At 48.1% G+C, this 27,274-nt stretch overlaps 2 protein-coding genes across 7 annotated transcripts in view; one reads left to right on the top strand and one right to left on the bottom strand.

Moving 5' to 3' along the window:
* The window catches only part of ARHGEF6 (Rac/Cdc42 guanine nucleotide exchange factor 6), a 38,848-nt gene extending 24,138 nt beyond the window's left edge, over nucleotides 1-14,710 (top strand). For 5 of the 6 annotated variants that reach the window (XM_008641403.2, XM_017742114.1, XM_017742106.1 and 2 more), the window contains 11 exons: nucleotides 1,283-1,429; nucleotides 2,293-2,379; nucleotides 3,366-3,444; nucleotides 4,316-4,449; nucleotides 4,731-4,856; nucleotides 7,661-7,681; nucleotides 8,495-8,588; nucleotides 9,697-9,786; nucleotides 10,482-10,581; nucleotides 11,411-11,465; nucleotides 12,391-14,710. In XM_008641403.2, the coding sequence (XP_008639625.1) occupies nucleotides 1,283-1,429; nucleotides 2,293-2,379; nucleotides 3,366-3,444; nucleotides 4,316-4,449; nucleotides 4,731-4,856; nucleotides 7,661-7,681; nucleotides 8,495-8,588; nucleotides 9,697-9,786; nucleotides 10,482-10,581; nucleotides 11,411-11,465; nucleotides 12,391-12,531 (1,074 nt within the window). In that variant the 3' untranslated portion in view covers nucleotides 12,532-14,710. The remainder of the gene's footprint in view (nucleotides 1-1,282; nucleotides 1,430-2,292; nucleotides 2,380-3,365; nucleotides 3,445-4,315; nucleotides 4,450-4,730; nucleotides 4,857-7,660; nucleotides 7,682-8,494; nucleotides 8,589-9,696; nucleotides 9,787-10,481; nucleotides 10,582-11,410; nucleotides 11,466-12,390) is intronic. The other variant, XM_017742094.1, reaches the window with a different exon arrangement.
* Nucleotides 14,711-18,571: 3,861 nt separating this feature from the next.
* On the bottom strand, nucleotides 18,572-25,273 carry CD40LG (CD40 ligand). The gene is made up of 6 exons (XM_008641390.2): nucleotides 24,880-25,273; nucleotides 22,953-23,090; nucleotides 21,730-21,772; nucleotides 21,383-21,439; nucleotides 21,039-21,101; nucleotides 18,572-19,126 (listed from the first exon to the last, which is right to left on the bottom strand). Exons 1-6 carry the CDS (start codon nucleotides 25,033-25,035, stop codon nucleotides 18,759-18,761), a joined length of 825 nt encoding a protein of 274 aa, XP_008639612.1. The 5' UTR covers nucleotides 25,036-25,273; the 3' UTR covers nucleotides 18,572-18,758.
* Nucleotides 25,274-27,274: the final 2,001 nt, after the last annotated feature.

Here is a 27,274-nt window from a genome sequence, read left to right as displayed (position 1 = left end):
GATCATGTTACATTTAATAGAAACTCAGCACCCTTTCCATTTATTCTGGAAGCTAATAGGGGAATAACTCATTTAAATTACAAGGTGTCATTAATCTTTAGGAAATCTCGTAAGAGCTGGATGGTTTTACTTGAAATGTGTACTAGGGTGATGAGTAATTTAATGTCATTATGACACAGCTAAAGAGGTTCAGTGTAGATTTGAGGTCAGACAGGCAGAGGTGCCCCTTGTGATGGGCACGTGGTCCTGTTATAGGACCAGGAAGGCTCCCAAGCAAAGGCAGGGAGGAACCAAAGAGCCTGGCGATTCACAGCAGTGCCTCTGCAGAGACTGGTGAACTCCTGTGGATTTTATTTGGATTTTTATCCTGGGAACATTGGATTCAGCTACACTTGGGGAACCATCAAAACATACAACAGTTGTAGAACTAGAGTAAGCACCCACAGTTTGGTTCAAATGTGTGTGGTTTCAAACTAGACCCAATGCAGCCTCTCTCTTTGAAGAGCTGGATAGTCAAAGAGTTGGAAAGGAAGAAAATCTCAGTCAGAAAAAGAGTTTGGAAAAAACCAAGCAGTTGGTGAAAACAGCTCTGGTTTGGCTTTGCAGCAATTTTCCCTGTTGGCAGAGGGGTCAGTTAAAGGAAGTTTTGCTTGGATTTGCAGGACCGTCTTTGTCCAGTCAGCACTGTCCTCTCTTGCTGAGAGCTGCTGAGAGACTGGTCACTCCCTAGAGCTTCTCCAGTCCCCAGCTGCCCAGCAGTGGTGCAGTCTTTTCAGTTACAGTGCTTTGAGAAGATTCTTTTTTGTACTACTCTACAGCACTGCCCAGTCCTGCTTTTGGGTTCGCAGATTTTGGTTAGAAAATATCTGCCCATCTGACTTGTGGGGACTTTGCAGTGCTACAAGTACAACTCTGCTGTTTGGACAAAATGGGCAAAATCCCTCTAAGCAGTAGCAAAATTAGAGACATTTAACTGTGCAGCTGTCTTGGTTTGGAAATTGTGAACCTAAACTCTCAGAGGTAGAGCTGGTTTGGAAAGAAAAGTTTGCTCAGTGCAGTTTGCAATTTCTTTGACATTTGAATGTAATCATTACTTCATAAATCACTAGGGTGTGATTTTTTAAGAAACTTTGTGTAATGGAGCCAAAGCAAGCTTTCCTGATCCTTGGCACAACCATCCCTGAGCCCACAGGGCTGTGTGAGTGTTGCTGGTGGAACTGCAACTGCAACTGTTGGGTTGGCTCCTGCCCTTCAGCTAACAAAGCTCTGCTGTGATTCCTAGTCGCAATGCCAGGAGCTGAGGAAGAGGAAACAACTCGAGCTGCAAATCCTTTCTGAATCCATCCAGCGCTGGGAAGGAGAGGACATAAAAATGATGGGAAACGTCATCTACATGTCCCAGGTTATGGTGCAGTCTGGGGGAAGTGAGGTGAGTGTAATGTTCCTTCTGCTGGCTAAAGAACTGATGTCTGAATACTCGCTTGCTCCTGGGATAAGTGATGCAAGGCGGCAGCTCCTCTCCTTCCGGGCCACAAACTGGTGACAAATAATGCTGATAAATAATTTTACTTCAGGAAGAGTTGTGCAATGGGGCTGTGCACGTCTTTGAAGTGAGTCAGGCACCCCGTAGGTTTAGCTTCAGGCCTTTGGTGACACACTTTTCAAGCAAAAGAAGTATCTCAGTGTCATATAGCACATTAATTTCCCTCTTTCTCCCCTGTGACTTACTCTGAGAAATGGGAGTGACTAGAAAGTGTCCTATGCCCAGCACAGGGGCTGCTTTGATGCCGCACCCCAGAGCTGACTGTGCTTTGGAACTAACTGGAGTGATTCTTGTCCTACTGGTCCTAATGCACCGCACCGGTGCCTGCCACAGACCTTCCTCAGTGGTGCTAAAGGCATGTGTGCTGCATGCTCAATGTGGGAAAGTTCCTGTTAGCACTGAATTGCTTGCTGTAGCAACTTTTCCCTGGGAAGGGAAGCCCTGTAAAACAAACCTGTGCAGCATCTAGTCCCAAAAGTCTTTCTTGTTTGGGATGTGAGATGCTGGGGGACATAAGGCCCTCTGAGGCACTCTACAATGATTGGAAGAGGATTAGCAGGATGCAGACAAAAATCTATGCAGGGAAAACTGGTACATAAATGAGATGCTGTAAAGAAAAAAAAGCCAGAATAGTTGGTTTGGGGGTGATCTCACAGGCTGTGATTCCAGCTGCAACAGGTTCAGTTTGCTAGAGGCAGGTGCTTGTGATGCACTGCCAACTGGACTAACCTAAGTTCTTATCCCCCCAGGAGAAAGAGGAGCGGTATTTCTTGTTATTTTCCAATGTTTTGCTGATGCTGTCTGCAAGCCCACGGATGAGTGGGTTCATCTATCAGGTAGACATGCTTAGTTTGAAGTTGCAAGGCGTTCGGTGTGAAAAAGGAAATCAGATAGTTCTTATCAAATTCAAGTCCTCTGTGTCCTTCGAACTCTCTGTTGTGATGCAAACACCCCAGGCTGGGAGCCAGGACTTGGCTTTAGGATAGTCAATGCCTTTGTCCTGATAAATGATTAAGCAGCATTTGGTAAGTGAATGCTGTGAAATTAGAAAAAAAAAGGGAAAAACCTCAAAACCTTTTGTTCTACCTGCTGTTCTTGAGAGTGGGGTGTGTGTGTGTGTAAGGTGTCCTGACCCAGCTGTAGGGTTTTGACCAGCCAGCTGGCTCTCAGTTTTGTGCCATCTCTGGAAAACACTTATAAAGCCCACTGCAAAGAGCACAAAAATTCCACTCCATGAGGTACTACGTATAACTCTGCATTTCTTGTGTTTTACCGTTTTCCATACCATCCAATGGCTGGAATCAGGCTTTTAAGAGCTTGGCTTTTCTCCAGCTGTCTGAAACCATCAATACTGCCAAGAAAAGGATGCTCTTGTTTTGATGTGTCATTTGTCATAGCAAGGGAAATGAGAAAGATATGGGAAATATTTGGCTGGGTTTTCTGACTTGACCCACCAATGGGAGTAAGGTGAGCAGGCAGTTCAGCATGCAAATCAGAGGGACGGGGAAGGCTTTCAGAAAAAAACAGGGGAAATTGATCCTTCTGACTTGACTGTGAAAAAGGTTTGCACTGAATGAAGGGAAAGGGTGGCAGATGAGCCAGGGATGACTCAGTTGTCATGGGAGCCTCATCTCTGGGGTTTGACCTAGTTGTGCAGGGAAATCTAGATCCATACATTAAAGGAGACTCTTCCTGCAGTCTGAAGCCTTCACAAATTAATTTTAAATGGCGATTCCCAAAGAGAAAGGAATCAGCAGAAACAAGCAGAACAACACCTGCTGGGAAGCAGACACAGATGCTGACTGCTCTTCAATTCTCCCAGGGAAAGCTGCCTTTGACAGGAATGACGCTGACAAAGCTGGAAGATGCTGAAGGGAATGAGCACATGTTTGAAATCACAGGTCAGTGGGGCCTTCTGCCTGGGGCTGTCCTCCCAGTCCAAACAACTGTTGCCACTGGAAGTACTGGTCCTCCTTTCCCTAATTCCCCACCATGATCTTCCTCCTGCTCTTTTACCATGTGTTGTCTGAGTTTCTGAGCACCTCTGTCCTGGTTGAGTCAATCTCCTCCCAGTGCCCTGGAGCTCTGCCTCTGGCTGCCTTTGGAGACTGTAGTGTTTCATATGGGACAAATCTCCCACCCCAGTAGCACTGCTCTGCACTGGTGTGCCCTGTCTGCATCCGGTGGCCATCCCTTGTAGCTCTGAGTACCTAATTTATTGACAGATTAATGGTTCTGGTAATCAGGGAGCTTTCCTAGTGTTCGTCCCATTTTCCCCTTCAATTTATCTCATTACTTGTAGGTATATACGGTAATTTCATGCTCAGTGCCTGGGCTGCAGTACAGCTGTTTGTGCTGGTGGTATTTGGTGTCAGGATCCTGTTAATCATGGAAATGTTGTGTTTAATGACCTTTAACATTAAATAATCCTCACACATTCATCTCACCAGTTCCCTTAGCATTTCTTGCAGCTCCCACATTTTCAGTGGTTGGCCTGAGCAGGATGGGCAGTCACATCATCATCGTAGATGAGATGCTTAGGGACATGGTTTAGTGGTGCACCTTGCTGGGTTAATGGTTGGACTTGATGATCTTAGATGTCTTTTCCAACCTTAATGATTCCATGATTCTATCTTTGCCCTGGCCTTTTTGGAGCCACTGGACTATGCAAACTGAGGAGCCATTTCCTGCTATGCTGAGCTGATCCCACCCTGTGTTTCCACCTGAGTCTCTTCCACTTGCTAAAGACAGTTATTTAACCCTCTGCCACAGGGAACATGATGGAGCGGATCACTGTGTCCTGCAGCACCAGCCAGGACTTGCACGAGTGGCTTGACCACTTGCAAAGGCTGACGAAAGGGACATGCAGCACTGTCTCCAAAACACAGTCCTGGAGCCCTCATTCCGTAAGTGTCACCTCCTGGCCTTTGCTGCCTGGGTTCCTCGCTGCTGCCTGAGCTCTCTGTTTCAGCAGTGTGCCTTGACACTAAGGTAACATGACAGCCGTAAGACACATCCCACAGTTTGGTTTGTAACCATGCTGTGCTTGTACCATTTTACACGTAGCCTGCCCTATTTTTGTTGCAACTTAGATGTCTCAATGTCTCAATGCTTGACCATCCCCCTCCACTTCTCTGCTTTGTTTGGTGGTTAACAGTCTTGGTTTGTTTCTCGTCTATTTTCTCAGACATTTAGTTCAGCTGGGCAGATCCGTGGGCCTCTGGAACCCCCTAAAATCCTCAAGCCCTGGAGCTTGAGCTGCCTCCGCCCTGCTCCTCCACTCAGACCATCAGCAGCGCTGAGTTACAAAGAGGTAATCATCCCACCTGCCTGTGCAGGACCTTCATTTCACACAATCCCTAGACCCTGTGTCCAGGTTTTGTATCCCATAGCAAGGGCACAGAAATGTAGGATGTTGGGTATGTTGAGAAAAATGACCCTGCCAGTTTGGCCCCAGTCCTGTGATGGATGTTGGTTGCTGTGCCAGGCTTTGTGCTATAAGGGACTCATGAGTATGTGTGTTTGCAGGCTGGATGTTTGCTGTTGGCTGCTGTAGCCAGCACCTTCAGCTGCTGGATGTCACCGTCCCACATCTGGGTGTCCCATTGAGCCCTGTCCTTTGGCAGTGCCATGGTGGAGCTGCCTCCTCTCCTCCTCCTGCCTTGGTCTGAGCTTGGTCTTGGCAGGACAGAGGCCTGCTCCCTGCTGGAATGTGTTCCAGCTCCAGCTGTAGCAGTAGCTCAGTGATAGAGGATTGAGAAGCAATACTGCGCCACGAGGAAGAGGAAAAACACCTGCCCGTGTTTCTTGTGTCTTCCACCCTGTTTTGGTGGCTGGAACAGGATGTGGGGCTTGACCCTCCTTTGCCACCCACCTGAGTGTTATACAGCAAGGTCCTGCTGGGAGGCAGCAGTCCAAGTGATGGCTTCCCCTGCAGAAATCCCAGCCTGGGAGCTGGGAGGTGGTGTGGGAAAACCCAAAATACAGCCTAGCTCTGATTCTCACCCTGCACCACAACTGTAGTGCTCTCCTTCCCCACCTCATGTTAAATTTTTGGGATTACTCACCAGTACCTCAGGTAACGTTCCCCTTACTGAGTAAGCACTCTGGATCTGAGTCAGCTGCCTTTCTTCGTACAGCAGCCCTGGGAGGGTCACTGCCCCAACGAGGATGGGGTCAGGGAGGGGGCTTGCACCCCCTCAGCCCTCCCAGCACTTAGGGATGGAGAGTCTGGCAGCTGGCAGGGCTGTGAGTCTGCTGCTCCAGGTAGAGACTTTATGTAGCCTCATTGCATCTTGTTGCATTTATTTCTTAGAATTTGTAAAGTAACGCATTTCAGTCTGGGAATTAAAGTGTTTAAATACCAACTGAGCAGACTGAAAATGATCCATAATCTTTGCATGTTCCAAATTCCTAATGAATCCTAAATGATTTCTTGCTTGCGTGGTGAATTAAAAATATAGGTAGAGGCTTGAGGTAGAAGAGAAATTTTTCTGTGGGAAAAACCACAGATTGAGTGATATCATTAATACCACGGTCCTTTGCAGTTTGTCGTCCCCTGCCACCCATAGCAGGAATTAAACTCTGTGTCAAAACCAGGGCAGAGGTTTCTGCCACAGAGGCCTAGCCAACAGTGAGTCCCAAGGGACTGGATGTTGGATGGTATCCTGCGAGGTGTCACAGGACCAAAAATGTGGCTTCCATGGGAACAAGCTGTGCTGACCATGTTGGTGGAAACCTAAAGGCCAACGTGTCCAGAGTTGGGCAGGCACAGCCTGGTACCCGGCCAGTCCAGGCTGAGCCTGTGGAGAGACTCATGGACACGAGCCTGTGGAGAGACTCATGGACACAAGCCTGCGATGACAGATGGGAAATAAGTTTGGTTGTTGGCCCAAGCAGATCCACATCTACCTCATCCCTCCCTCTGGGGTGTTTAATGACTAAACACTATCCCTATTTCACTGTATTTTAATTTTTTAAATTTAAAGTAGAGCACAAAATAAACAATGCTAACAGCTCCGTGCAAGCACCTTCCTATAATGAAGATTTAATGAAGGAATACAAATTTCAAAGGTTATTTGCAGGGAAGTGAGTGGGAGAGTTTGATTAAAAGATTAGAGATTTTCAGACATCCAGTGTTACTTTACTTGTCTTGTCATAGTGTAGGACAGGATGGCACAGTCTTGTGCATTTCCTTGTACCCAGCTGTGCTCAGGAAACCCCAGACCCTGCTTGTGTACTGCACATCACTCTTGCTATTTCCATTGAAATTGGGTCATTTTCCTGTTCTCTTTCCAGTGGTAATTTGAAATGACAGAACAGATAAGTTCCGTATGTAAAGTGCTGTGTCTGGATTCAGTTTAGCAAAGGGAAAAAGATTTACAGATCATTTCTTCTACTGCTTTTTTTTTTAACTGGCTTCTTTGCATCAGGTGAAGGCTTTATAACATCAGGGTTCATGACTTTGCTGGGCAGACCTGCAGGAGAGCCAAGTGGCTCCCTGGATCAAGCATCCCTGGGATGGCATCCAGGGATTGGGCCCTCCACAGGATGTGCAGGAAGCTCCCCGTCCCTGCCAGTGGAGCAGGGAGGTATTGCAGTGCTGATGCCTGATGGCATGGTCAGGTCTTCAGTGAGGATGGCAGGTCCTCTTTGAGAAGATGGAATCCTAGGTGATTGTCACCAGGGTGGGCAGAGCATCCTGGCATCCTGACTAGGCTGGGTTGAGGCCCTCAGGACTGGTGTTGAGCACAGACCCCGAGTGACCCCTGGGGCTTGGAAGGAGCCAGGCACATGGAGCTCCTGTGGTTGTAAGCACCAGTTTAGACAACCAACATCCACAAACACCCAACTACTAACCGAGAAGGCATGTTCTCTGTGTGTTTAGAGTGTATTAATGCCCGCTCACCCTGCATCTCACATGTAAATTTTCCATTTTGCATGACATGGTGCTCCTTTGCATGTTGATAGTGCTTTAAAACCAGTACAGAGGGTGTGCTGCATTAATCACAGGACTAACATTGAAATGTGTTTCAGAATTGTGGATTTAATGGACTTGATGATAAAAATCATCAGTCTCTCACACTCATCTTCTCTTTCTTTGCATATTCATTGTAGAGGATGTCTTATATCTTAAAGGTAAGGGTAGATACATCTCTTTGGCTTGTCGTGGCACAGAACGCTTGTTCCTGTTCCTGCTTCTTGTGCTTGCATGACCCTAATCTTGCCTTGTTGTATCTGTAAGTTATTGTCAGAGTCAGTAGCAACTGGCAAATATATTTTGAGATAAGTCTCAGAAAGGATTTAGTATTGTGGTACTTAAACCTCCTGGCATGCCTCTTCTCCTGCTTTACATCTTTATTGCATGTAACCTACTAGTACACTAATTCTCTCCAAATCAGCAAGACTTTTAACTAAGTGAAGGAGAAAAAAACTTGTGTTTCTTACTCATGGAGTCATAGCAAACACTAACTTTGTATGTGTTTGTCTGTTCTCTGTGTATATGTGTGTGTGGGATTTATACTCTCAAATTGTGGACATTTAGAAGCAGAGCTATTTGCCAACTCTTTTATATTAGAAATCGAGTCAATGGAATAAACCACATTTTAGGGTTTTCTAGCACAGATGACAGAGTTGGTAAGCAGACTAAAAGTGCTATCAATGTATTTGAATTCTCTGGCTAAAGGATTTTAGAGCAGAGTTGAATTTACTAAAGGAGCCTGTCCTGGCCCAAACCTGCAGGTGCAATTCCCACTGCTGTTCCAGGGAGCAGTGGGTCACAACTGGCACATGTGAAGGGCAAAACCCATCATTCTCCCCAACTTTGTCATTGTCTGCTTTACAGTTCTCTAACATGTTGTGTGTAGCATGGGTAGCTACACCCAGCTGTGCTGCTCCCCTGTCCCAGCTGCCTTTGATTCTGGTTAAACACAAGAGTCTATTTCTCTGTAGGATTCCAGCAAAAGTCCAAAAACAATGAAGAAGTTTCTTCCAAAAAGGAAAACTGAGAGAAAACCATCCGATGAAGAATTTGTTATTCGGAAAAGTAAGTTTTGTCCAGAGAAGCTGTGGTTGCCCCATCCCTGGAAGTGTTCAAGGCCAGGTTGGATGGGGCTTGGAGCAACCTAGTCTAGTGGAAGGTGTCCCTGCCCGTGGCAGGGATTGGGACTAGATGATCTTTAACCCCAACCATTCTGTGATTCTGTTTTTCTTTTGTTTCTGGAGATTTCTGTGTTCTCAGTGATCTCCATGGGACTTCGAGAACACCCTTTCTTGCAGTGCAGGATGTGACAGGAGGCTCTTACTGTAAGCCTATGTGCTCCTGAACACAGGAGGCTTCTGGAAGTGCACTGGTCCTCAGCCTCTGACAGATCCTTCCTCCCCTCCCAGTTATGACTGCCAGACATGTCACCACCCTCCTTGTGATTGCTAGCACAGGGTCATGGGTTGTGGGTGGTCTTGTTCTGGGTATGAAGCCAAGGAACTACTTCCAAGTAGTTAAAAACTGCATTAAAACTGCACATCAAGAGTCACCAAAATATGTCTGACAGCTCGGACAAACCCTTACCTGGCCATGCCAGCAGGTCCTAGAACAGTTTCCGTGGGGAATTAGGAAACAAAAAGGTCCCCATCCCAACAGGGGTGTTCACCTGCAAAGAGGGGTGTCCTGACAGCTCCCTAAAGCCCACTTGGGACACTCCTTGGGAGCTTTACATGGAAGGCCATGGTCACCCAGCCATGGTGAAGCTCCACGACTAGCTCTCTCCCTTGAGAAGACAGCACTGAGTGGAGGCTGGAAATTAACATTTTGTATTTCCAAGTCCTGCTCTGGTGCTGCTGTACCAGACCCCTGACATTAGGGTTTTGCCTGCCCATCTCCCAGTGCTGCCTGCACCCAAAGTAGGGCAAAAAACTCCCTGAGTTTTGCCAAGATGAGCAACTAGAGATGAGTTTTCACACCATTTGGTCATGGCACTTGATGCCACTAAGGCCAGAAAATGCAAAGGACCTCGAAAGGGATTGGACAGTGTCCCAGAGACAGTCAGCCAAAGAAACAGCACAATCTCTTAAGGGGCTTGGGTACAAAGACTGGGAGAGACAAGGCCAGAGTACCTTGCTTTTTTGTGCCTGCTGTTGTTTGCAATGTTTTACAGGTACTGCTGCGCTGGAGGAGGATGCTCAGATCCTGAAAGTGATCGAGGCATACTGTACTGGGGCAGGCTTCCAGCAAGCTCTCAGCTCAGGTGGGCGCACAACCACGTTATTTAGCTCCTACTCTGCCCACAACACTGATAACCCCTCTGGGAAAAAACAGATGTTGCATCATACAGCAATGAGACTCATGCTAGGAAACTGTGTAGTGTTCAGTCTTCGAGATAAGGGAGCTTCATCTGCCTAGTGGTTTAGTTGCCATTGTTTTTCTTCTAAACACAGAGAACGAAGCAGGTAGGAGGGCAGATGAGACACTGCTATTTCACCAGTGATTACCTGATGGTAATCTCAGGTTGCTTATAGCTTTAGAAAGGAAGCATGAATATTATCTCTCAATCAGCTGCGTGTTTAAGAACAACCTGCTTCATAGGAAGCTATCTAACATCTTCAGCTCTGGAAGTAAAACTATCATTGCTGGTGAGATGTCAGATTAAATCACTGAACTGTCAAATAATGGTACACAGAAAAAAGGGAGGCCATGGTTCTTTGGGGAGCTCTTGACCCTAGTTGAATGGTTTCATTTATAAGTCGTGACATAACTTCAGATGCAATGAGTACTCTTGAAAATTTTCCACTTTCTGCTGTAGCTCTGGGTTGGTGGGATGCAGCTGACATCTCCAGCCTGCCCCAGGTTGATGGTGGAGCAGGAAGAGCTTCTGTCTGATGTAGCATGGGCACCAGGGAAGATTACCCCTTTTTCTGCCTGATGAATAATTCTTGTACACAGGGTCCCGTAAAGACTCCATCCCCCAAGTCCTTCTTCCTGAAGAAGAGAAAATCATCATAGAGGAAACACGAAGCAATGGCCAGACAGTCACGGAGGAAAAGTAAGTGTAGCTGCTCTCCACTTGCAGACAGATCCCTGTGTCATTTTTTGGAATGGCATTAAGAACCAATGCCCTGTCCCCACAGAGGAGCAGGGCTGGTGTCATTGACTCCTACCTTAGTTCTGGCAAAGAACCACCAGACAATTTCAACCGCTATTTTGTCCCTTTTAAGGACAGAGCCGCCTTCCCAGCTGTCCTGACGTGGCTGTATCCCTCTGGGCATCTGGATCCCCAGTTTATGGCTTATCCAGGTGTAGGATAATGGGGTCAGCGGGGACAGAACCAAGCAAGTGGCTCTTATTTTCTTATTTTTTTTAGCTACTGATGTACTGGGCTGCTGCTGCCCCTCGGGAGCCTGCCTGGCACCTGCCTGTGAGTGCTCCCAGCCTGTACTGTAACTTCTGCATCTGTATGGCTGTTTTGAGCCTTTCCCTTTCCAACCCAGTCAGTGTGGTCCTTTCATGGTTGATTTGTTGCAGCACAACCTCAATGAATCAAGGCTACTTTACAAAAGATGCTCAGGCATTTCTACCTTTAAAGTCATTGTTATTTATTGCCATAGCATAAACAAGGAAGCCAAAGCCACAGACCTTTGCTAATAACTCAAAGCAGAACAAGGTATTGAAGTTTGAGAAAAGAGCTCTGAGTTTTGGAGCAGTGGCCTATAAATGCTGCTGGGCTGTGTTTCCAGAGTCCCCTCACAGGCAGCAGCTTGATGCTCGGGAAGCAGAATCTGGATGCAACTTCCCTGTCAGCACCTCCCATGCTGTCACTGTTTTCCAGCACTCCAACTCTTCTTATTTCTTTTTTTTTTCAATTTTTTTTTCAGAAGCCTTGTTGACACAGTTTATGCACTGAAAGATGAAGTCAAAGAGCTGAAGCAGGTAATTTGGGGTTGTTTGGGGATTGTTTGTACTGGGAGTTGAGTGAAAGCCAACCAATCTGTGCTGGGTCATCTTCAGCTGGTCGGTGCCAGGAAAAGTCTTACTGATCCTGGTCCAGTCTTGCAAATTCCTGAATGAGAATTAGTTTTCTTCTGATTTACCTCTCTGAATCACAGAATCATAGAATTGTTAAGGTTGGAAAAGACCAGTGAGATCATGGAGTCCAACCATCAACCCAGCACCACCAGCATGTTCACCACTAAAGCATGTCCTGGAGGGGCCATACCCACACATTCTATGAACACTCCCAGCAATGGTGACTCCACCACTTCCCTTGGCAGACTGTTCCAGTGTTTGACAACCCTTTCCTTGAAGAAACTTTTCCTAATATCTGATATAAACCTGCCCTGGCACAGCTGGAGACCACTTCCTCATCCTCCATGCTTGAGTGCCAGAGACAGCAAGAGGGAAGGAGTAGTTGGTCTTTGTGGTAACATGAAACTTTCCCTCCATTCCAAAAGCTCTTTCAACTTGACTGTTCATTTTATAGGGGTCTGGTGGACATCAGTTCTTGTGGACTCAGAGGAAATATGTCCTCTTCCCTCCAGTCCCAAGTCTGGAGGTGGGAGAAACCACCGCAGGAGAACAGGGTTCTTCAACCCAAGCTAAAATTAGGTTTCCAGGAGGATGTTTCTGCCTGCCCAAAGTCAGGGAACTTCTGTGCAGGTCTTTGAGGTAGTAAGGGTCTGTTTGGGTTACTTGTGGTCTGATCCACTTACAGTCTACATCCTCACGAAGTCCTATCAAATGTCCCTGTTATTTCGTCACCTCTGAGGCATCAGGCAGCAGATGCATGGAAGTACCTCACTGCATAAAGTGCATGGGCTTTAACCGCATCTTTATTCCTTTGTTTTTCACCTTGCAGGAAAACAAAAGGATGAAACAGTGTTTGGAAGAAGAGCTTAAATCCAGGAAGGACTTGGAGAAGCTGGTGAGAAGGCTGCTGAAGCAGACGGATGAGTGTGGCAGGGAGGACACTGGGCGCAAGTCATCCCTGATCGCCTGAATTCGTGGAGAAGCTGCAGGCAGTGGTGTGTGACCTCAGGTGTTTCTTTGGGAAGTGGAACTGGATCCTTTGCCTCTTCTTGCTCCTTATTTTGTTGGTTTGGGGTATTTTGTTACCAAAAAAAAAAAAAAAAGTCATAGAGAAAAAAAAATAGTTTTTCTTCCATCCAGTAAGGAAATAAAGCAGAAACAATCAATCACAGCTGAACCAGTAAGCAAGCGGTCCATGATTCACAATTCATCTGCAGCAACTAATACCTCATTGTACCTGCTACTGGGAGCAAATACAAACTCTGCTAGTGACTGCTGCTCACAAAGGCTTGGGCAGCAGTTTCCTAGAAGAAGCTTAAGCACTTTTTAATGCTTTCATTCTTTCCAAAAGCACCGGTACCTATTTATTGAATGAAAACATTATTGAGGTGGCATTGAGCAGAAACCAAAAAAGCACCATGCTCCTCTTTTCAGATAGTCACAACGGGGGAAGCTTTTCCCATCTATCTTCTTTTTCCCCATTAGTTGACTGTAGCGAACTAGAGCCCAGCAATACTGTGGTTCCTGTGTGGCCTTGATACTGATTAAAATGTGCAATTAACATGAAGACATTTGAACTCCTTGGGGAAGCCAGATCTGGAGCACCTGTCAGAGCGCATAGGAAGGTATTTTGCACAGTGCTGCCTCCTTACAGCTCATGATTAGCACAACAGGTAACTGCTGTTCTGTCCCCCATCCCTTTTCTTATGCATGATGTAGAATTCCTACCCCCTGCTTTGTTTTCACATCGAGTGTCCAGGTATCCTAGGAGATTATAATTTTGCTGTGCTTCTTCTTGCAGGACATGCTTTTCTCTGTATGAAATGTAAACATTGCTTGACAACAAAAAACAACCCCAAATGTGCTGGTCCCCTGCTCCCTTCTGCCCACGTTAGGCTCTCCATCGCTCCTTCCCAAGGGTTGGGAATGTAGCCAGCGGCCACTTCTCCCCACACCACCCCAAAGCGGCTTTCTGCTAGGGAAAAGGAACTTTCTCTTGTGATAGGGAAGGTATTTATGCTTTGACAAGAGCTGGAACGCTCCTGGGGCAAGGATGTGCAACACCCTCACGGATCCCTGCACAGTTCCTCGACCACAGCACACAGGCAACATGCATATGTATCAGCTCTCCTTATCTTACTTGGTGTTATACCTTAGTTTAGAACTGATGTTTTTCTTCCTTCCTTAACAGCTTTATAAAAATAACTCTCTGTTAAAGTTAACGTGTCTTATTTATCTCACAGGGCAGCATGGTCCCAGGGTGTGCAGAGGCACCACAGCTTGTTACAGTCACACCATTATGTTGGTTGTGAAGGACATAACAGAGGCAATAATTACAACTCCCTCCTTGCCATTAAAATTTAGCCAGGACATTGCAAATGGTGTTTTGGGAGATGTAGACTCCAAAATATCTCGAGTGTAATAAGAAACCCTCTTTAAGCTGTTTCTAGGGCAAAACAGAGGTCTGGCTACGTTTGCCATCCCCAGAGCATCCCAGCCAGATGGCAGCTCCCCACATCCCTGCCTGGGCACACAGTTGAGTGGTTTGGTCAGCAGTCAAGCTCTGCTGTGCTTGTGGATCGTTTTCCAGGAGCAGAACTTTTGCTACATGTCCTGCTGCTCTGGGAGGCCATGCACAGACCCCTCACTACTGCCTGGCCTTGCCGCCTGCCCAAAGCTGGGTTGGGGACTAGGCTGCTGACGTGCAGAACAAACCAGGAGCCACTGACACTCCAGGGAGAGGGTAGAAATGTGTCTTTGCTGCCCCCAGGCTCAGATGAAACCCGTACTGTATACATATGCATGTTTGTGAGATGTAATGTGATGGAGGGCACACTGGGACTTTTTGGATCAAGCATTTGTCAAGAGCTAGAAGCCAAAAAAAGACAAGAAAATAAAAAGGAAAAGAAGCCATGCCAGATGGACAGCAATGTTTGCATATTTACTTTGTTTACAGCGCTTTGTAAATAGGTTCCAGTGAGTCTGTCTTTAGATGGATGTGTGTCAGCTGCCTTCCAGTGTATCTTTGTCACATAGGTTTATTTAGTGTAACGACTTATGCAAGTTCAACTTTTCTAACATGTTTTTATTTTGAACAGTTTTTTAATTGACATTTTCAACAAATAAAGAAGGATAAAAGTCGCTTCTTAGCCCTTGGTGCTGCTTCCTGTGTTTTCTGCCGTGAAAGCAAAGCCAGTGCTTGCTCTGGGCATCACTGATTTGCTCAGAATGCCATGGCAGCATCATCCTTCTCTGATTTACTGGTGGGTTTACTGGTGTGAAAGGTGATGCTGGCACTTCGGCTGTTGCTCCCACCATCACCCAGACCTGCAGCAGGCCAAGGGCACCTGGTCCCAGGACAGGAGATGCATTTCCATCCCTTAAGCCCCACATGCACTCTGTTCACAAGGATGCTTTATGGAGAACTGGCTGCTCTGCTGCACCAGGCAGTTGCTGTAGATAAGTGACTTCCTGCCTGCTTGAAATTTTATGTTTCTTTAGTTAGTGTTTTTTTCTGGCAATTAGGCGTGGTGACAGGATTTCCTTTGGTCTACCACCATTTGGACAAGACGTCTCCTGCAGGCTGGGGTTTTTTTAACTCTTTGATAGAGACATGCCACGGTCTCAGCCCACAGCAGAAGTAGAGGATCAAACGCAGCAGGGCTGGACCCTGCTCTCCCTCCCCAAACACAGCACTCAGAGTGGGAAAAAGAACAAGAGAAAAAAGAAACACTAGCCTTGGGTGCATCATGGGAAAACACTGAAGTCCAAAACTGCCAGAAGGCAGGGTTAGATGGGATATTAGAAAGAGATTCTTCCCTGTGAGGGTGGTGAGGCCCTAGCACAGGTTGCCCAGAGAAGCTGTGTCTGCCCCATCCCTGGAAGTGTTCCAGGCCAGGTTGGGTGGGGCTTGGAGCAACCTGGTGTCTATATATATATGTATAGCTGGTTTTTTTTAAAAGTGAGCTCACTGTGTATTAAACCATGCAAACACCTCTCCCAGCAAATGACCATGCTGCTGTTTGTTCCTGCTGCTGCTCATCCATGACCCCCTGTGCCGGTCCTGCTGATGTGCCCCACAAACTCATCACCCTCTCAACCCCTTCTTAACTCAGAAAGAACAAAAATCAGTTTGGAAACTGTAAAATCCACAGCCTGAGGACTGGCATAGAGGCCTCACATCAAGGGAGAAATCAGTATTTTGACGACCTTTAAACTTTCCATGGGGAGAGGAAACCGTGCCAGCTACAGCAACGGGCAGGGCTGTGGGAGACGGACAGAGCTGGATGGCAGCAATTGCATCTCGTCCCCTCCTACGTGCTACTTCACATCTGAATCCCATGGGCTATTTTTGGTAAGTCAAGAAACAGAGGCAAGGAACAAAAGCCCTGAGAAAGGCAGCGGTGTGGGCAGGGGCTAGGGTTGGTCAGGCAGCCCACAGGCAGGGGAGGTGACAGTTGGCATCTGCTGCTCTTGCTGCAGACTTTATGGACTCGTTTTATGACTATTTTTCTCCTTCCCTCTTTAATTGTTTTCCCCAATCATGCAATTTGCAGCTCCTGGATCCCTGCTCAGTGATTTGGGCTGGGGATCACAGCCCAGCCCAAGGTCTCTGGCAGGTGCTCCTGGCCACTGAGGCTGGGGGCTGCAGGAGGTTTCAAAGTGTGCACTGTTCACAGGTTTTTGCCTGTGATGAGCAGGTTTTCCACTCCTGGAGGTTTTTGGCCACACACGTGCTCCTCACAGTTCTCTCCTCCCCATCTACTTGCTCCCAACCCCTCCCCCAGTCTCAGACTATCCCAGTTTGCACCGTCTTTGGTTTCTCCTGTAGCTTCCACCAGCACTCCCACCGTGACTGAGCAATTCCACCTCCCCTGTGGAGGTTTGTGGCTCTTCAGGGAGGCCAGCACTTCCTCCAGGAGCCTGGCCCAAGGGCTGGCTGTGTTTCAGCAGCAGCAGGGATATGGCTGGACCCACACCACTGCGGGGTACTGTGGGAGTCAGCAGCTGCCCAGCCCCACACGCAGCATGTGCAGCATCCATTCCGCTGCTCCAAAGCAGAGACATCCCTGCAGGCTCCATGACCGTAGGACAGAGGAATAATCCTCTTTCAGTCAGGTGTCCTAAATCCCCTTAAAACTAGTCCCCACCCCTCTCTTCCACAGCTGTGCTGGGGGCTTCAGCACCTGTGCCTCACTACCCTCCCAGGACAGGGGCTCCTTTCTTCCTTCTCCTTCCAAAATGTCCCTAGTGCTGCCTGGCCCTGGCACCTCAACATGCCCCAAGGAACATGGTGGAATGACTGCCCCTGGAGGCTGCTGGGACTGGCTTTCCCCAGGGTGACCCCCAGTGCCACCCCACTGCCCTCTTAGTCCCCAGACCCCAAGCAGGATCCTGTGAAATCTCAGCCTGGGGCTGGGAAGGGTGAGTGGTGTTCAAAACGTACAGAGCCATCTATGTCTTAATTCATAAATTGTATTAATTGTGGGGTGACCGGCGGAAGAAACCCCACACTGTGGAAGGGGGAACCACAAACACTGAATTATGCTGCAGAACACAGCTACAGCCATGCACAGTCCTCTGGCACACAGTCTCTCTGGTTAAAAATATAAGATGGGTTTAGTTAAATAAATAGTCTTTATACAAGATGTCAGACAAGAGTGGTTCATCCCCTAAAAAAGTTAGGCAGTTTTGGAGAAAAACCGAAAAATACTTATTGTATTATAGTGGAACCAGGCAGTCTCTGAGCTCTACTGACTTTGGAGGGGGCTGTGCTGGGCACTCAGCTCTGCAATGAGCTGTGCAAAGAATGCCCCTTCTGTCCCACAGTGGTGGCATTTGGGCACCGTGTTAGGACTAGACCTGCAGCTTCCAGCACACCAAAGCCTAAAGACTGTCCAAATCTGGAAGCTCTTCCATTTCCAAACCTGTTGGCTTCCAGGATTATTTCCAAACTTTGGCACTCTAAGTGTGACCTGTACAACCAAAAACCCCAGGCCTGTCACCTTTATCATCTTCAAATGCATTTTTTAAATGCTGCATCAACATCCTTGTGCCCTGCTCACCTTCCCTGCAGGCCATGCTGGAGAATAGGGTTGGGAAGACCCTAGTGTGCAGTGTCACCCAGGTACCCCCTGCCCAAGAAGGGTCCTGCCTGTCTGCACAGTCCTACTGTCCTGGAGCTCCAGGACAAGTGCCACTGTGGACACAACCTCACTGAGGACAGCCAGAAGATGCTCTGCACATGTGCTTTGGAGGGAAGAAGCAGCTGGTCCTGCCACCCCCGTGCTTTCCTGGTCCTTCTCCTTGGATAGGTGGGGTCTCAGGAGAAGATGCAGCTCCAGTTTTGATGGTGGTACCCAGTGCCCCTTCCACAGGGGAGTGAAACAGTCCACAGGCAAAGGTTCCTCTGCCTGCAGAGGCAGGAGGACAGTCTGGTGAGCAGATTCAGGTCACCAAGAGCAGACCACCACTGGTGCCCTCCCCTCTCTCTGCCTTGAAATCTGGAGTCCTCCCTTGGCCACCAGTCACCTCTCTGGTGTAGAGCGATTGTCACCAAGTATGAACCTAGCCAAGGCAGTGCCACCCTGAGGAGCTGAGTGGTTGAGTTTCACAGACAAGCCTTGATGGAAAAGAGGGGGTTCTCCAGATACAGCAGACAGTTGGAGTGGCAACATTGCCTCACCAGCAGCAACCATATAAAGACAGTGCTGGGCTTACTGATTCCTTTAGAGGAGATGTTCCTAAGCCTTTTTATGTTTTTCCGTTGATGTTTGTAAGCAGATTGGTGCTGGAGATATGTGTGAACCGAGCTTGCCTGAAGTGCCCTGAGCCATCCTACGTTTCTAGGAAAGAAACGTTGATGGTAGAGTTTGGTAAACAAAGCTCTTGTGACATAACAGGGACATCGACCCTGCCAGGAATGTGGGGTTTGGTGGACCCAAACACACAACACCAGCATGGCACCAAGTCACTGGCTGTGAAAGAAAAAAATCTGAGAGCAAACAAAACCAGCTTCAAACTTTGTTCCATTTGTGTTCTCAGGGCCCCTTGGCCCTCATTAATAAATAACAAAATATACAAATTAAGAAACAAGAAAAACAGAGAGGCAGAGGAACATAAATAAGGGAAACAGGGAAAGGCACTTTGCTCAAGAAAGTTGGGCTGGATTCCCAGCTCGGGACAGCCCTTTTCTCACTACAGCTTAAAGATGCCAACGTATGTGTTGCCGTGGCTGTAGTTCACTTTTGTGGAGTCTGTCACATTGACAAAGACCATGTCATCTTCCCGAAGGTTGAAGACACCTCCCACCCGGATGGACTGGAGTTCACAGGAGGACTTCAAGGTACTCTGTGTCTTTTGTCCTTTCAGCAAGAGCCGGTCCTCTTCCTTGGGGATATGCAAATAAATATAGAGGGTGAAGGGCGCCAAAGACACCTCCCTGGTGCAGAAGCTGACTTGGGAGTAGATGTAGTAGAGCCCTGCTTCCTCCACCTTCAATTTCCCTTCCTTATTGGATACCAAGCTGTTTGTGGGGCCATACATCGTCTCCTTCCACTCCAGCACTGTAGGGAGAGAGCATGGTAGGTGAGCTCAAAGAAGGAGACTTCCAGTTTGGCAGGCTGATTTGGGGGGGCACCCCACAGACATCTGGCCTCAAAGCCTCTCTCTGTCTGTCTGTGGGGTGCAGTTAGTGGGATACCCAGGCCAGGTCACCATTCCCAGCCCATGGGAGCAGGGACCCCTTCCCCAAGGCCAGAGCAGGTTTAACCCATGTTGCTAATCACTGGCTTTGTCACCCTTGAATCGGTATGTGAGTGGAGGAACATTTAGCTTCCTTCATCCAGCCGAGTGGAAATGCATAGGGAGGAGGATTGCCTGTGTTTACCACAACAGACCAAACACGGTGTTACTTCCTTTTGCTGCCTCCATGGACTTCAGTGGGACACCCTCCAAGCCCTCAGAGCACTACCAAAATATGCTGCAACTCTGCTCTTCAGAGCCTCCCATCCCAGTTTTTCCCAGCTGGGGGCTGCCTTTCCTCCAGAGTCCTTCCTCCACCTGGCCTCTGAGGATGGCGAGACTTTACCAAGGAAGTACAAAAATTAACATTGCACAACTGCTATCCCTGCCTGGGTGCAGAGTTGCAAGGGCTTTGCACGGTGAGTGCTGCTTCCCACTGCCAGCACCATGGCCCACACAGATCAGGTGATGCCATGGATTTTGGGATACTTTTGGTGTCATCAGAGTAGCTCATGCAGTTGGTGCAGATAAGCCAATACAGAGACCTGGAAGCCATGGCCGTGGGGGCTGAGCTCAGCTATGACCTCTGGAATTTGGACCTCTGCCTTCCCGAGCCTACAGAGACACCTGCAAGAGCAGCCAGGGGAAGCAGATTGGCTCCAAGGGGAATAATGGGTTCGGCTGTCGCTGCCCAGAGACAGTGTGCTATGGGTAGTCCTGGGGGCGCCACGCAGCCCATGGGCCATGACCAAGCATCCCACAGGGACATTTCCCCACACCGAGTTGAGCTCCAGGCAGCTGCTGCCCTCTGGACCCTGCTTTTTAGGCTCAACAAGTGCTTGAGCAGGGAGTTTTAAAATGCAGCGAGTTTCTCACTTCTTTGATCTTATCTAACTCTAAGCTTTCCATAGGTAGAATGAGCTCTGGGTGAAATGCTGCGTCAGAGATGGAAAGAGCAGTTGCTGATTATTGTCAGTTACTCCAGAATTAAATCAGAAATGCTCAGATTGCGAAATCCTTGCCAGATGGAGTGACTGACCTTGCAAGCTCATACTCACTTTGGTAGTCCTTGCTGTTGTGGGAAGTCCTTCAACTAAGGCTACGCTGGGGGACAGAGCAGCAAGAGCAGCCACGGCCAATACAGTGGGATGCACAAATGCAAAAGGACTCAGGTATATCTCTCAAACCTAATGTGGCCATGGCTGTGAATAATTGCAACTTGACTAAATCCATTTGGAGCCATCTATGATGCGACTGTAAAGCCCTCAGCCAGCCCATATTGCTGCCAGGACCACTTTGGGTGAGAAGAGGATTAAATCAGCAGATGCAAATGGGAGCAGAGCCCTCCTGCAGCAGCCACCCCAGTGAGACATGACCAGGAGACCAAAAAGATCAATTTTAAGAACAAAAGAAAAGTGGGAGGTTGTTTTCCTTAAATACAAAGACAAAAAGTTTTCCGTTCATAAAATATCCTGGAAAGATTAAGCCCTTGTGGTACATTTCTAGGAAGGCACATACAGGGCTACTGAGGACAGCTGGGATGGACGAACCCCACGTGGCACAGCTGCACATGTGGCCACTGGGAGGTTTGCTGTGTTTTGGGGCACACTTTCATGCTGGAGTTTTTCTGTCCCTGTCTCTGCCCTTAGAGAGCCACACGGCAGGATTGGGAATGCACACTGCTGTATCCCTCTGGCTCCCTGCTTGAGGTAGGACCGAGTGAGTCTGTCTTACCTGAGCCTGCCTTGTTGCTCTGCTGACCTGCCAGGTGAACTGCAATTGGCTCCCTCTTCTCTGCTGCAATTCAGAAAGGCCAGTGTTATTGATGCCTTGTTACCCACTTTTTCCCCAGTGCTCCTCTGCAGGGACTGCAGGACCTCCTGCCCTTAATGTTTCTCTACAGGCCAAGACGCCATCTCCAAATTCCACCCCCACCCCTGAGTGAGGTAGGACGTGGCCTCTACTCAACAAAGACCTGCAGGTGCCTCTGAAGTGAAACCTCTGACGGATAAAACCTGTGGAGGAGATGGTGTCACCATGCCTGCCGTTGGAACAGGACCTGGATGTGCACACCTCACCTGCAAAAGACGTCTCATTCTTGTGTGTCAAACGAGAACGCTCATGGTGCTCAGGACCTGCAATGTAAAAGGCCGCAGATTTAATTTTGGGTTTGATTTCAACAACTTCAGACATTGTGACACCCAAAACTGCCTGCCCTGGGGAGATGGCCATGCCCAGTGTCCCCCTCTGCCAGCCCCCACCGAGCTCAGTCCTACCCCCATAGGGATGCTCCAAACCCCAACCTGTCCCCTGCCTCCACACCATGCCCTGAGACACTCATGGGCTGTTGAAGTCCCTTCCCAGGCCAAGGAACTCCTTCTGCCCCTGCAAGCCATGAGTGCACTGGTTACATCAGGAAACTCACCTCTCTGCATTTCAAACTTGGGCTGCTCCTTGAGGGCTCCGTCCTGTAACAACAGCAAAAATATATCGGTTTTTTTCCAAATCAGTGATTTTGAAAGTTTCTATATAAAATATGCTCTGGTCACTGCTGGGGTTGGTGATATTTGGCTCCAACAGCCCTGTCAGCTCTTGACAGAGGGTACCTGAAACCAGAGAGCCCCTCTAGTACCTTCCCCAGTTTCACATATGACCATGGGCTGTCTGCAGCAGGGAGTTTGTAGGGTTTATGCTCTTAAGTTTAATTCAATTAAAATTAAAATTTGAAAACAATAAGATAAACAAAAAAAAAATCTCCTTTTCATGTGGGAGACATGCTGTAAGTGTTGCCAAGGCATATCCCTGCCCTGCAGTGGGGTTTTCAGGACTGCTGAGCATGGCCTACCTCAGACATATTTTTTGGTGGTCTGTTGGGTACTGTTGCAAACCTGAAGGTTTATCTGAGGCAGGTGTAGCTGAGGCATTTGTTGTCATCAGGCAGTGACAATGAGGAAGAATGTTCCTCTCCCATCTACTCTGGCCAGCACAGACACTCCTAAGAAGTGAATTCAGGGCTGAGCAGGATGAGAGCACCTCATCTCTGGCTGGGCATCCCTCAGCCACTCTTGGAGGATATTGCAATGCAAATTGGCTCTTCTGCACCCAAATGTGAGGAGCCACTGCTCCAACTAGAGATGCCACCCCTGAGTCCATGGGATGGCATTTGCACAGCACCCTCATGCTCCTCACTGGTTGCCAGGAGCTCTGTTTCCTGGCCCAAGCCTTGCACTGTTGTTGACACCTGGGCAAAGTGGGTGGAAAAGGGTTCCTAGTGGCAGGTGGCCACAAGCGTCCTCACACCCACCAGGTGTGAGACAGCAGAAAATCAATATTTTTCAGACCAGAATCAAGGAGAAGAGCCAAAGTGGCTGCAGCTCCATCCCTCCCACCACAAGCCCCAAACATACTATGGCATGTTGCAGCTGGATGTGCTCTGATCAAGAGCATTTTAGGAAAAGAATCAATGAGATTTTCCAATGATATCAATATAGTGTAAAAAGAATACAGTACAAAAAAGGGCATTTGCTACACAGCCCTAAAGTAGAGAGTACCCATGGTTTTAAAAAAAAGCTTGGGGTGAAGCTCTGTGTGTGACTGGGAGCCCCTCTCCCCCTTCAGTGGGATCTTTATCCACCCAACAGCACGTACCTTGCACTGGATGTTCTGGAAGCCCTTTAAAATCTTTTCACAGTCCAGCAATGTAGACTTTTGACCTTCTGCTGTCTGACATTTCTGTACTTTCTTCAGGAAGATGTAATCTTCATTTAAGCTCAACACCTCTTCCATCTGCCGACAAAGGAGAGAAAGGAGGGTCAATAGGATGTTAGTAGGACACCTGAAACAGCTGGCAGCAGAGCCATGCTGCACTCCTGCCAGCAATAAATCCAGCCTGGGAAGCTCAGGGTCAGATATTCAGCACAGGGATAAGCTGAGCAGACAATCTGTGAGTAGCAAGAGCTCTCACCAGACCCAGCACAGCATCTGTGCCCTCATCCACTGGGAATTGCACCCATGGAGCCCACCCTGACTGACAATGCTAGGTGAGAGGAGGATTGCTCAGGACCTGTTTTCTATCACCTTGAAAAATAATTTAAATGTCCGTCTCTGACTTTTCTTAAAGGCACAGAAATCCCAGTGGGTGGCTCAGGGGCTTGGGGTTTGCAGCTCCTTCCCCAAGGGCCCCAGCAGGCAGCTGGGATGCTCACTCAGCCCCTCACAGAGGGGCCCTGCCCTCTGTGTGCCCTGCCCACACAGAGGGGCTTTAAATTTTTTCTGCTTGCTTATTGACTAAAAGTGTTGCCAACAAAACAAAACATGTGTGTTGGGGCTGAATTGTGCCAAGATCTTCAGATAAAAAAAATTCAGAAAGCCAGTAAGAAAATAATTAAATGCATCCAAATATTGATTTTTAAATTCACACCTGTTTGGTTTTTTTTCCTTGTAAAAATCTAACATTCAGTTAAATGGTAAAGTGCAGCTGGACATGAGGACACACAGCCAGGCACAGTGCTCAGCATAGGCAGCACTAGGATGGGCAGGGTCAGATTTGATGCCCTGCCACAAGCTCAGAAGGCAACTGAAATCCTCTTGCCACTTGTGACTGCCTTTCAGCTGCCTCTGATCCTCTGACATGTCCCTCTGCAGTCACATTTCCCTCTGCCAGAGACCCTCTACACACTCCTTCACCACAGGCTGCAACCTCCATGAAGCGAAGTCCCCTTCCAACCCTCTGATATTAAAGCCCCCCTAGCTCAAGATTGCTCTCCACCCTTGTAGATCAGGAATCACACAGTTAAATTTCAATTTAAGTTGAGACAACACATTTGAAAATCAGTAACATCCACCTTATCAGTGTATCTGGTAAGAAAAACTCATTCTGGATTTTAGGCACATATTTCTTTAGCTGGCAGTTGTTTCTGGCTTGGAGGAAAGTGGCTTTACCTTGGTGATTTTAGGCATCATGCAGTGCAGCTGCAGTCATACCAACCTCAAAAACAGCTTTCCAGACTTTAACATTTTGGTAAATGTTGTCCCAAGTATGGGACAGGATCACTGGTACTGTGTACCTTCAAAAACTGAGAAAGTGCTGTGGTCCAGTCTTTTCTTCCCTAAACTGCAAGACAGCATCTGAAGTGAGATGTTGGTAAAATCACTGAAACACTAAAAAAAATTTCATTTCTGGACCTTTCATCCTCTCAGTTAGTGTCAGAGTGCTACTAAGTGCTACAAAATCAGAAAAACCCCTACCAAGCCTAAAATAGCCACTTGCATGTCTAAACCACACCCTCTTGTCCTCAGACTGACCATCAGCTACCAGCTTTGCTCTTAATGTCTCTTCTCAATTGGTCATTCTCTTTTTATTAGCAAGGGGAACAGACCTCCCACATGCATCTCCGTGGCAAATTAAAGCAGAAATGAGAACATGGGTGTGATAAATGGTACTGCTGCCTCCATCCAGCGGTCAGCACCATCGTCCACCATGTTCATCCTCTTGGTGAGCAGATCTCACCAGAGCCGAAGTCAAACCATGCCAGCAACCCAGCAGAGACAGAGACAACCTTCTCTCTCCGCTTACCTTATCCATCTTCATGTGAAGATACAAACTGAAGAGCACGGTCCCAATGGTCTGCACTACAATAAATACAGTGAGGAAGCCTATGAACATTTTCATGATGCCAGGAGATGGGCTGCCAATGGGACGGGGTGCCTCAGGGCCATAGGGTTCGTTCATCTTCTATGCACGTTGCTGGGGCTCCTCCAAATGCGCTGCTTGCAAGTAGCATGAGAACTGTTGTGCGAGCGCCTGCTGCTCAAGGGATACAGGGTACAGCAACCTACACTTCCTGGAAAAAGCTCTTCGTAGTGGGTAGGTTTGTTCACTACCATCTCCAACGACAACAACAACAACAAAAAAGTTGCTTAGACTTTCTTCTCTGTTGCACTTCCATGCTTTTTCCTACTGTTCTACCTGAAACAGAGAGAGGTTATTGTTTTGTACATTCATATTTGCCCTTGAATCACTCCAAAATGTTCCCTGGTGGGGTTTTTTTACTGCTGTGGATGAAAGTTTTGTGGCACGTTGTCTTAAAAGAAATGAAGACTGGATACAGGTACAGAGCTGCTGAGCAGTACTGTGGGCTGCCAGGGGCTGGGAAGCACTCAGAAAGTTGGTTGTTTCTCAGAACGGGAAGAATGGCTTTTTGCTCTTCGTTTCCTCTAAGAGAAGGATGATTTCTGCAGTGAAGATGCTTGCTGAGGCAGGTGGGTTGTGCTGGTTTCTGCCTTCCCTTGTGCTCCTCATGGGTGATATCTCTGCCTGGGTAGTCTGGATGATCTGGGAGAAAGGACTCACTGTAAAGACACCATGACCTTGGTGTGGGCACAGCTTTTATGCTCCACAGCAGACAGTGGGACTTTGGGCTTGGTGCTTGGCCATCAGTTTGGAGAGACAAGTTTTAAGCAGTTTTCTTGATACCCTAGTGAGGTGCTCATCCTGTACACAAGGACACAAGCCATCTCGGACCCTGCCCCACTTATCCCTGTTACCTGTATCTATGTACCTAGGCATGAAAAGGGCTGTTGGGAATGCCAGATACTCCTGCCAGCTTCTGACCTCCCAACATCATTGCCATGCAACTCTGAGAAACCCATGTCCCCTCTACACCCTGACCCCTCTTGAGCTGGCTGCAGGGAGTTGAGGTCCTGCCCCCCAGCTCTTCAGGAATCCAACATTCATGAGTACATGTAACACCTGTAAAATAATATACCAAGAGGTTCTCGTTGCTTGCAATAGGGGACAGACCTTTTTTCTCCATGTAAAGAGAATAAATTTGGGGGTTTTTTGGGATGTAGGGAAGGAGGGCTCAAGGATGTATTGAGGGGGGCTGGGACGCTGGTTTGAAGGCATCATCAACCATCATGTGGAGTTGTTTTGAAAGTGGTCTGTTAGAGGAGATGTTCTTATCAGATGTGCCCACAGCCAATACAGGGTTGGATCCTGCTGAGGTAGGGGGGTGCTGAGCAGGTGCTGCTCACTAACAGCCCCAGGAGAGGAGAGTACACAGTGCCTTTTGGGGCTGCTTAGAGCATTGCAGGATGGAGTCCAGCATCTGCTTTTGCTATCTGCCCTCTCTCCCGCATCCTGCCCTGTGTGGTTAAGGTGCTGTGAGCTGCAAATGCAAATGCTGATAACAAAGCACAAACACCTCTGCAGCTGAATCAGGGTTTGACCTTAGCAGGTCGTTGTGCTCCTAAATATAACATCCTAATCACAAGTACGGGACGACTCCAGGGTCTTTGTGGGCAGCATTTGAGTAACAGGGCAGAGGACAGCTCAGGGCTGTGGCCCTGGCTGGTGCTTTGGAGTCATCTAACTCCTTAAACTGCCAGGACTATCACACCTCTGCCATGATGGGTAGGGCTCATCCTTTGGGTAGAGGCTGTCAGCCCCACTTCTGCCTTCTAGAGGAGAGGGAGTCCCTGCCCCTGAGTGCCCATACACTGAGGGCTGCCCACACAACCTGAGCATCCAAGGGCTGTCTTGCTGCTCAGCTCACCAAGGCTTTCCAGTCTCCTCAGGAGCATCCTCCCAATGGCAGCAAGGAGACCCAAACAGTGCTGGGGATACATTAGTTGTGTCCCCAAAGGGGGTCTCCTCAGCATCACTGAGCTTTGGACCTGGTCCCTCAGGCTTGCAGCTCTGCTGTGCAGAGGGCCAAGCGCACACAGCCTGGGGCCACTGCCAAGTGCCTGATTTTGTTTCTTTTTGTCTTAAAATTGCCATAATCTTTGGAATGGCCAAGCCTGGCCTCTTCTCAGGCATCTGCTCTGACATCAAGCTCCTGCACACTGTTCCTACCATGACAAGTTTGCCACCAGCAAAAAGCCATTTGAAAATTCCCAAGAACACCCCAGACAGCTGAGGGCCGTGAGGCCACAGTGGGGAGCAGCACCAGCTCCCCAAAGTCCTC

Source organism: Corvus brachyrhynchos, unplaced genomic scaffold, assembly GCF_000691975.1.
Source record: "Corvus brachyrhynchos isolate BGI_N302 unplaced genomic scaffold, ASM69197v1 scaffold220, whole genome shotgun sequence".
Lineage (NCBI taxonomy): Eukaryota > Metazoa > Chordata > Aves > Passeriformes > Corvidae > Corvus > Corvus brachyrhynchos.
The sequence above is the reverse complement of the archived record's forward strand: the minus strand, read 5'-3'. Positions and strand labels throughout refer to the sequence as shown.

Bases quoted from the DNA above. Each gene is read 5' to 3' on its own strand.
- CD40LG (XM_008641390.2), bottom strand. From the start codon at position 25,035: ATGAACGAACCCTATGGCCCTGAGGCACCCCGTCCCATTGGCAGCCCA. The intron at 21,102-21,382 runs GTGAGGTGTGCA...TCTGAATTGCAG, and splicing joins GAATGAGACGTCTTTTGCAG to CAGAGAAGAGGGAGCCAATT. The intron at 19,127-21,038 runs GTAAGACAGACT...CTCTCCCTACAG, and splicing joins GAGCAACAAGGCAGGCTCAG to TGCTGGAGTGGAAGGAGACG.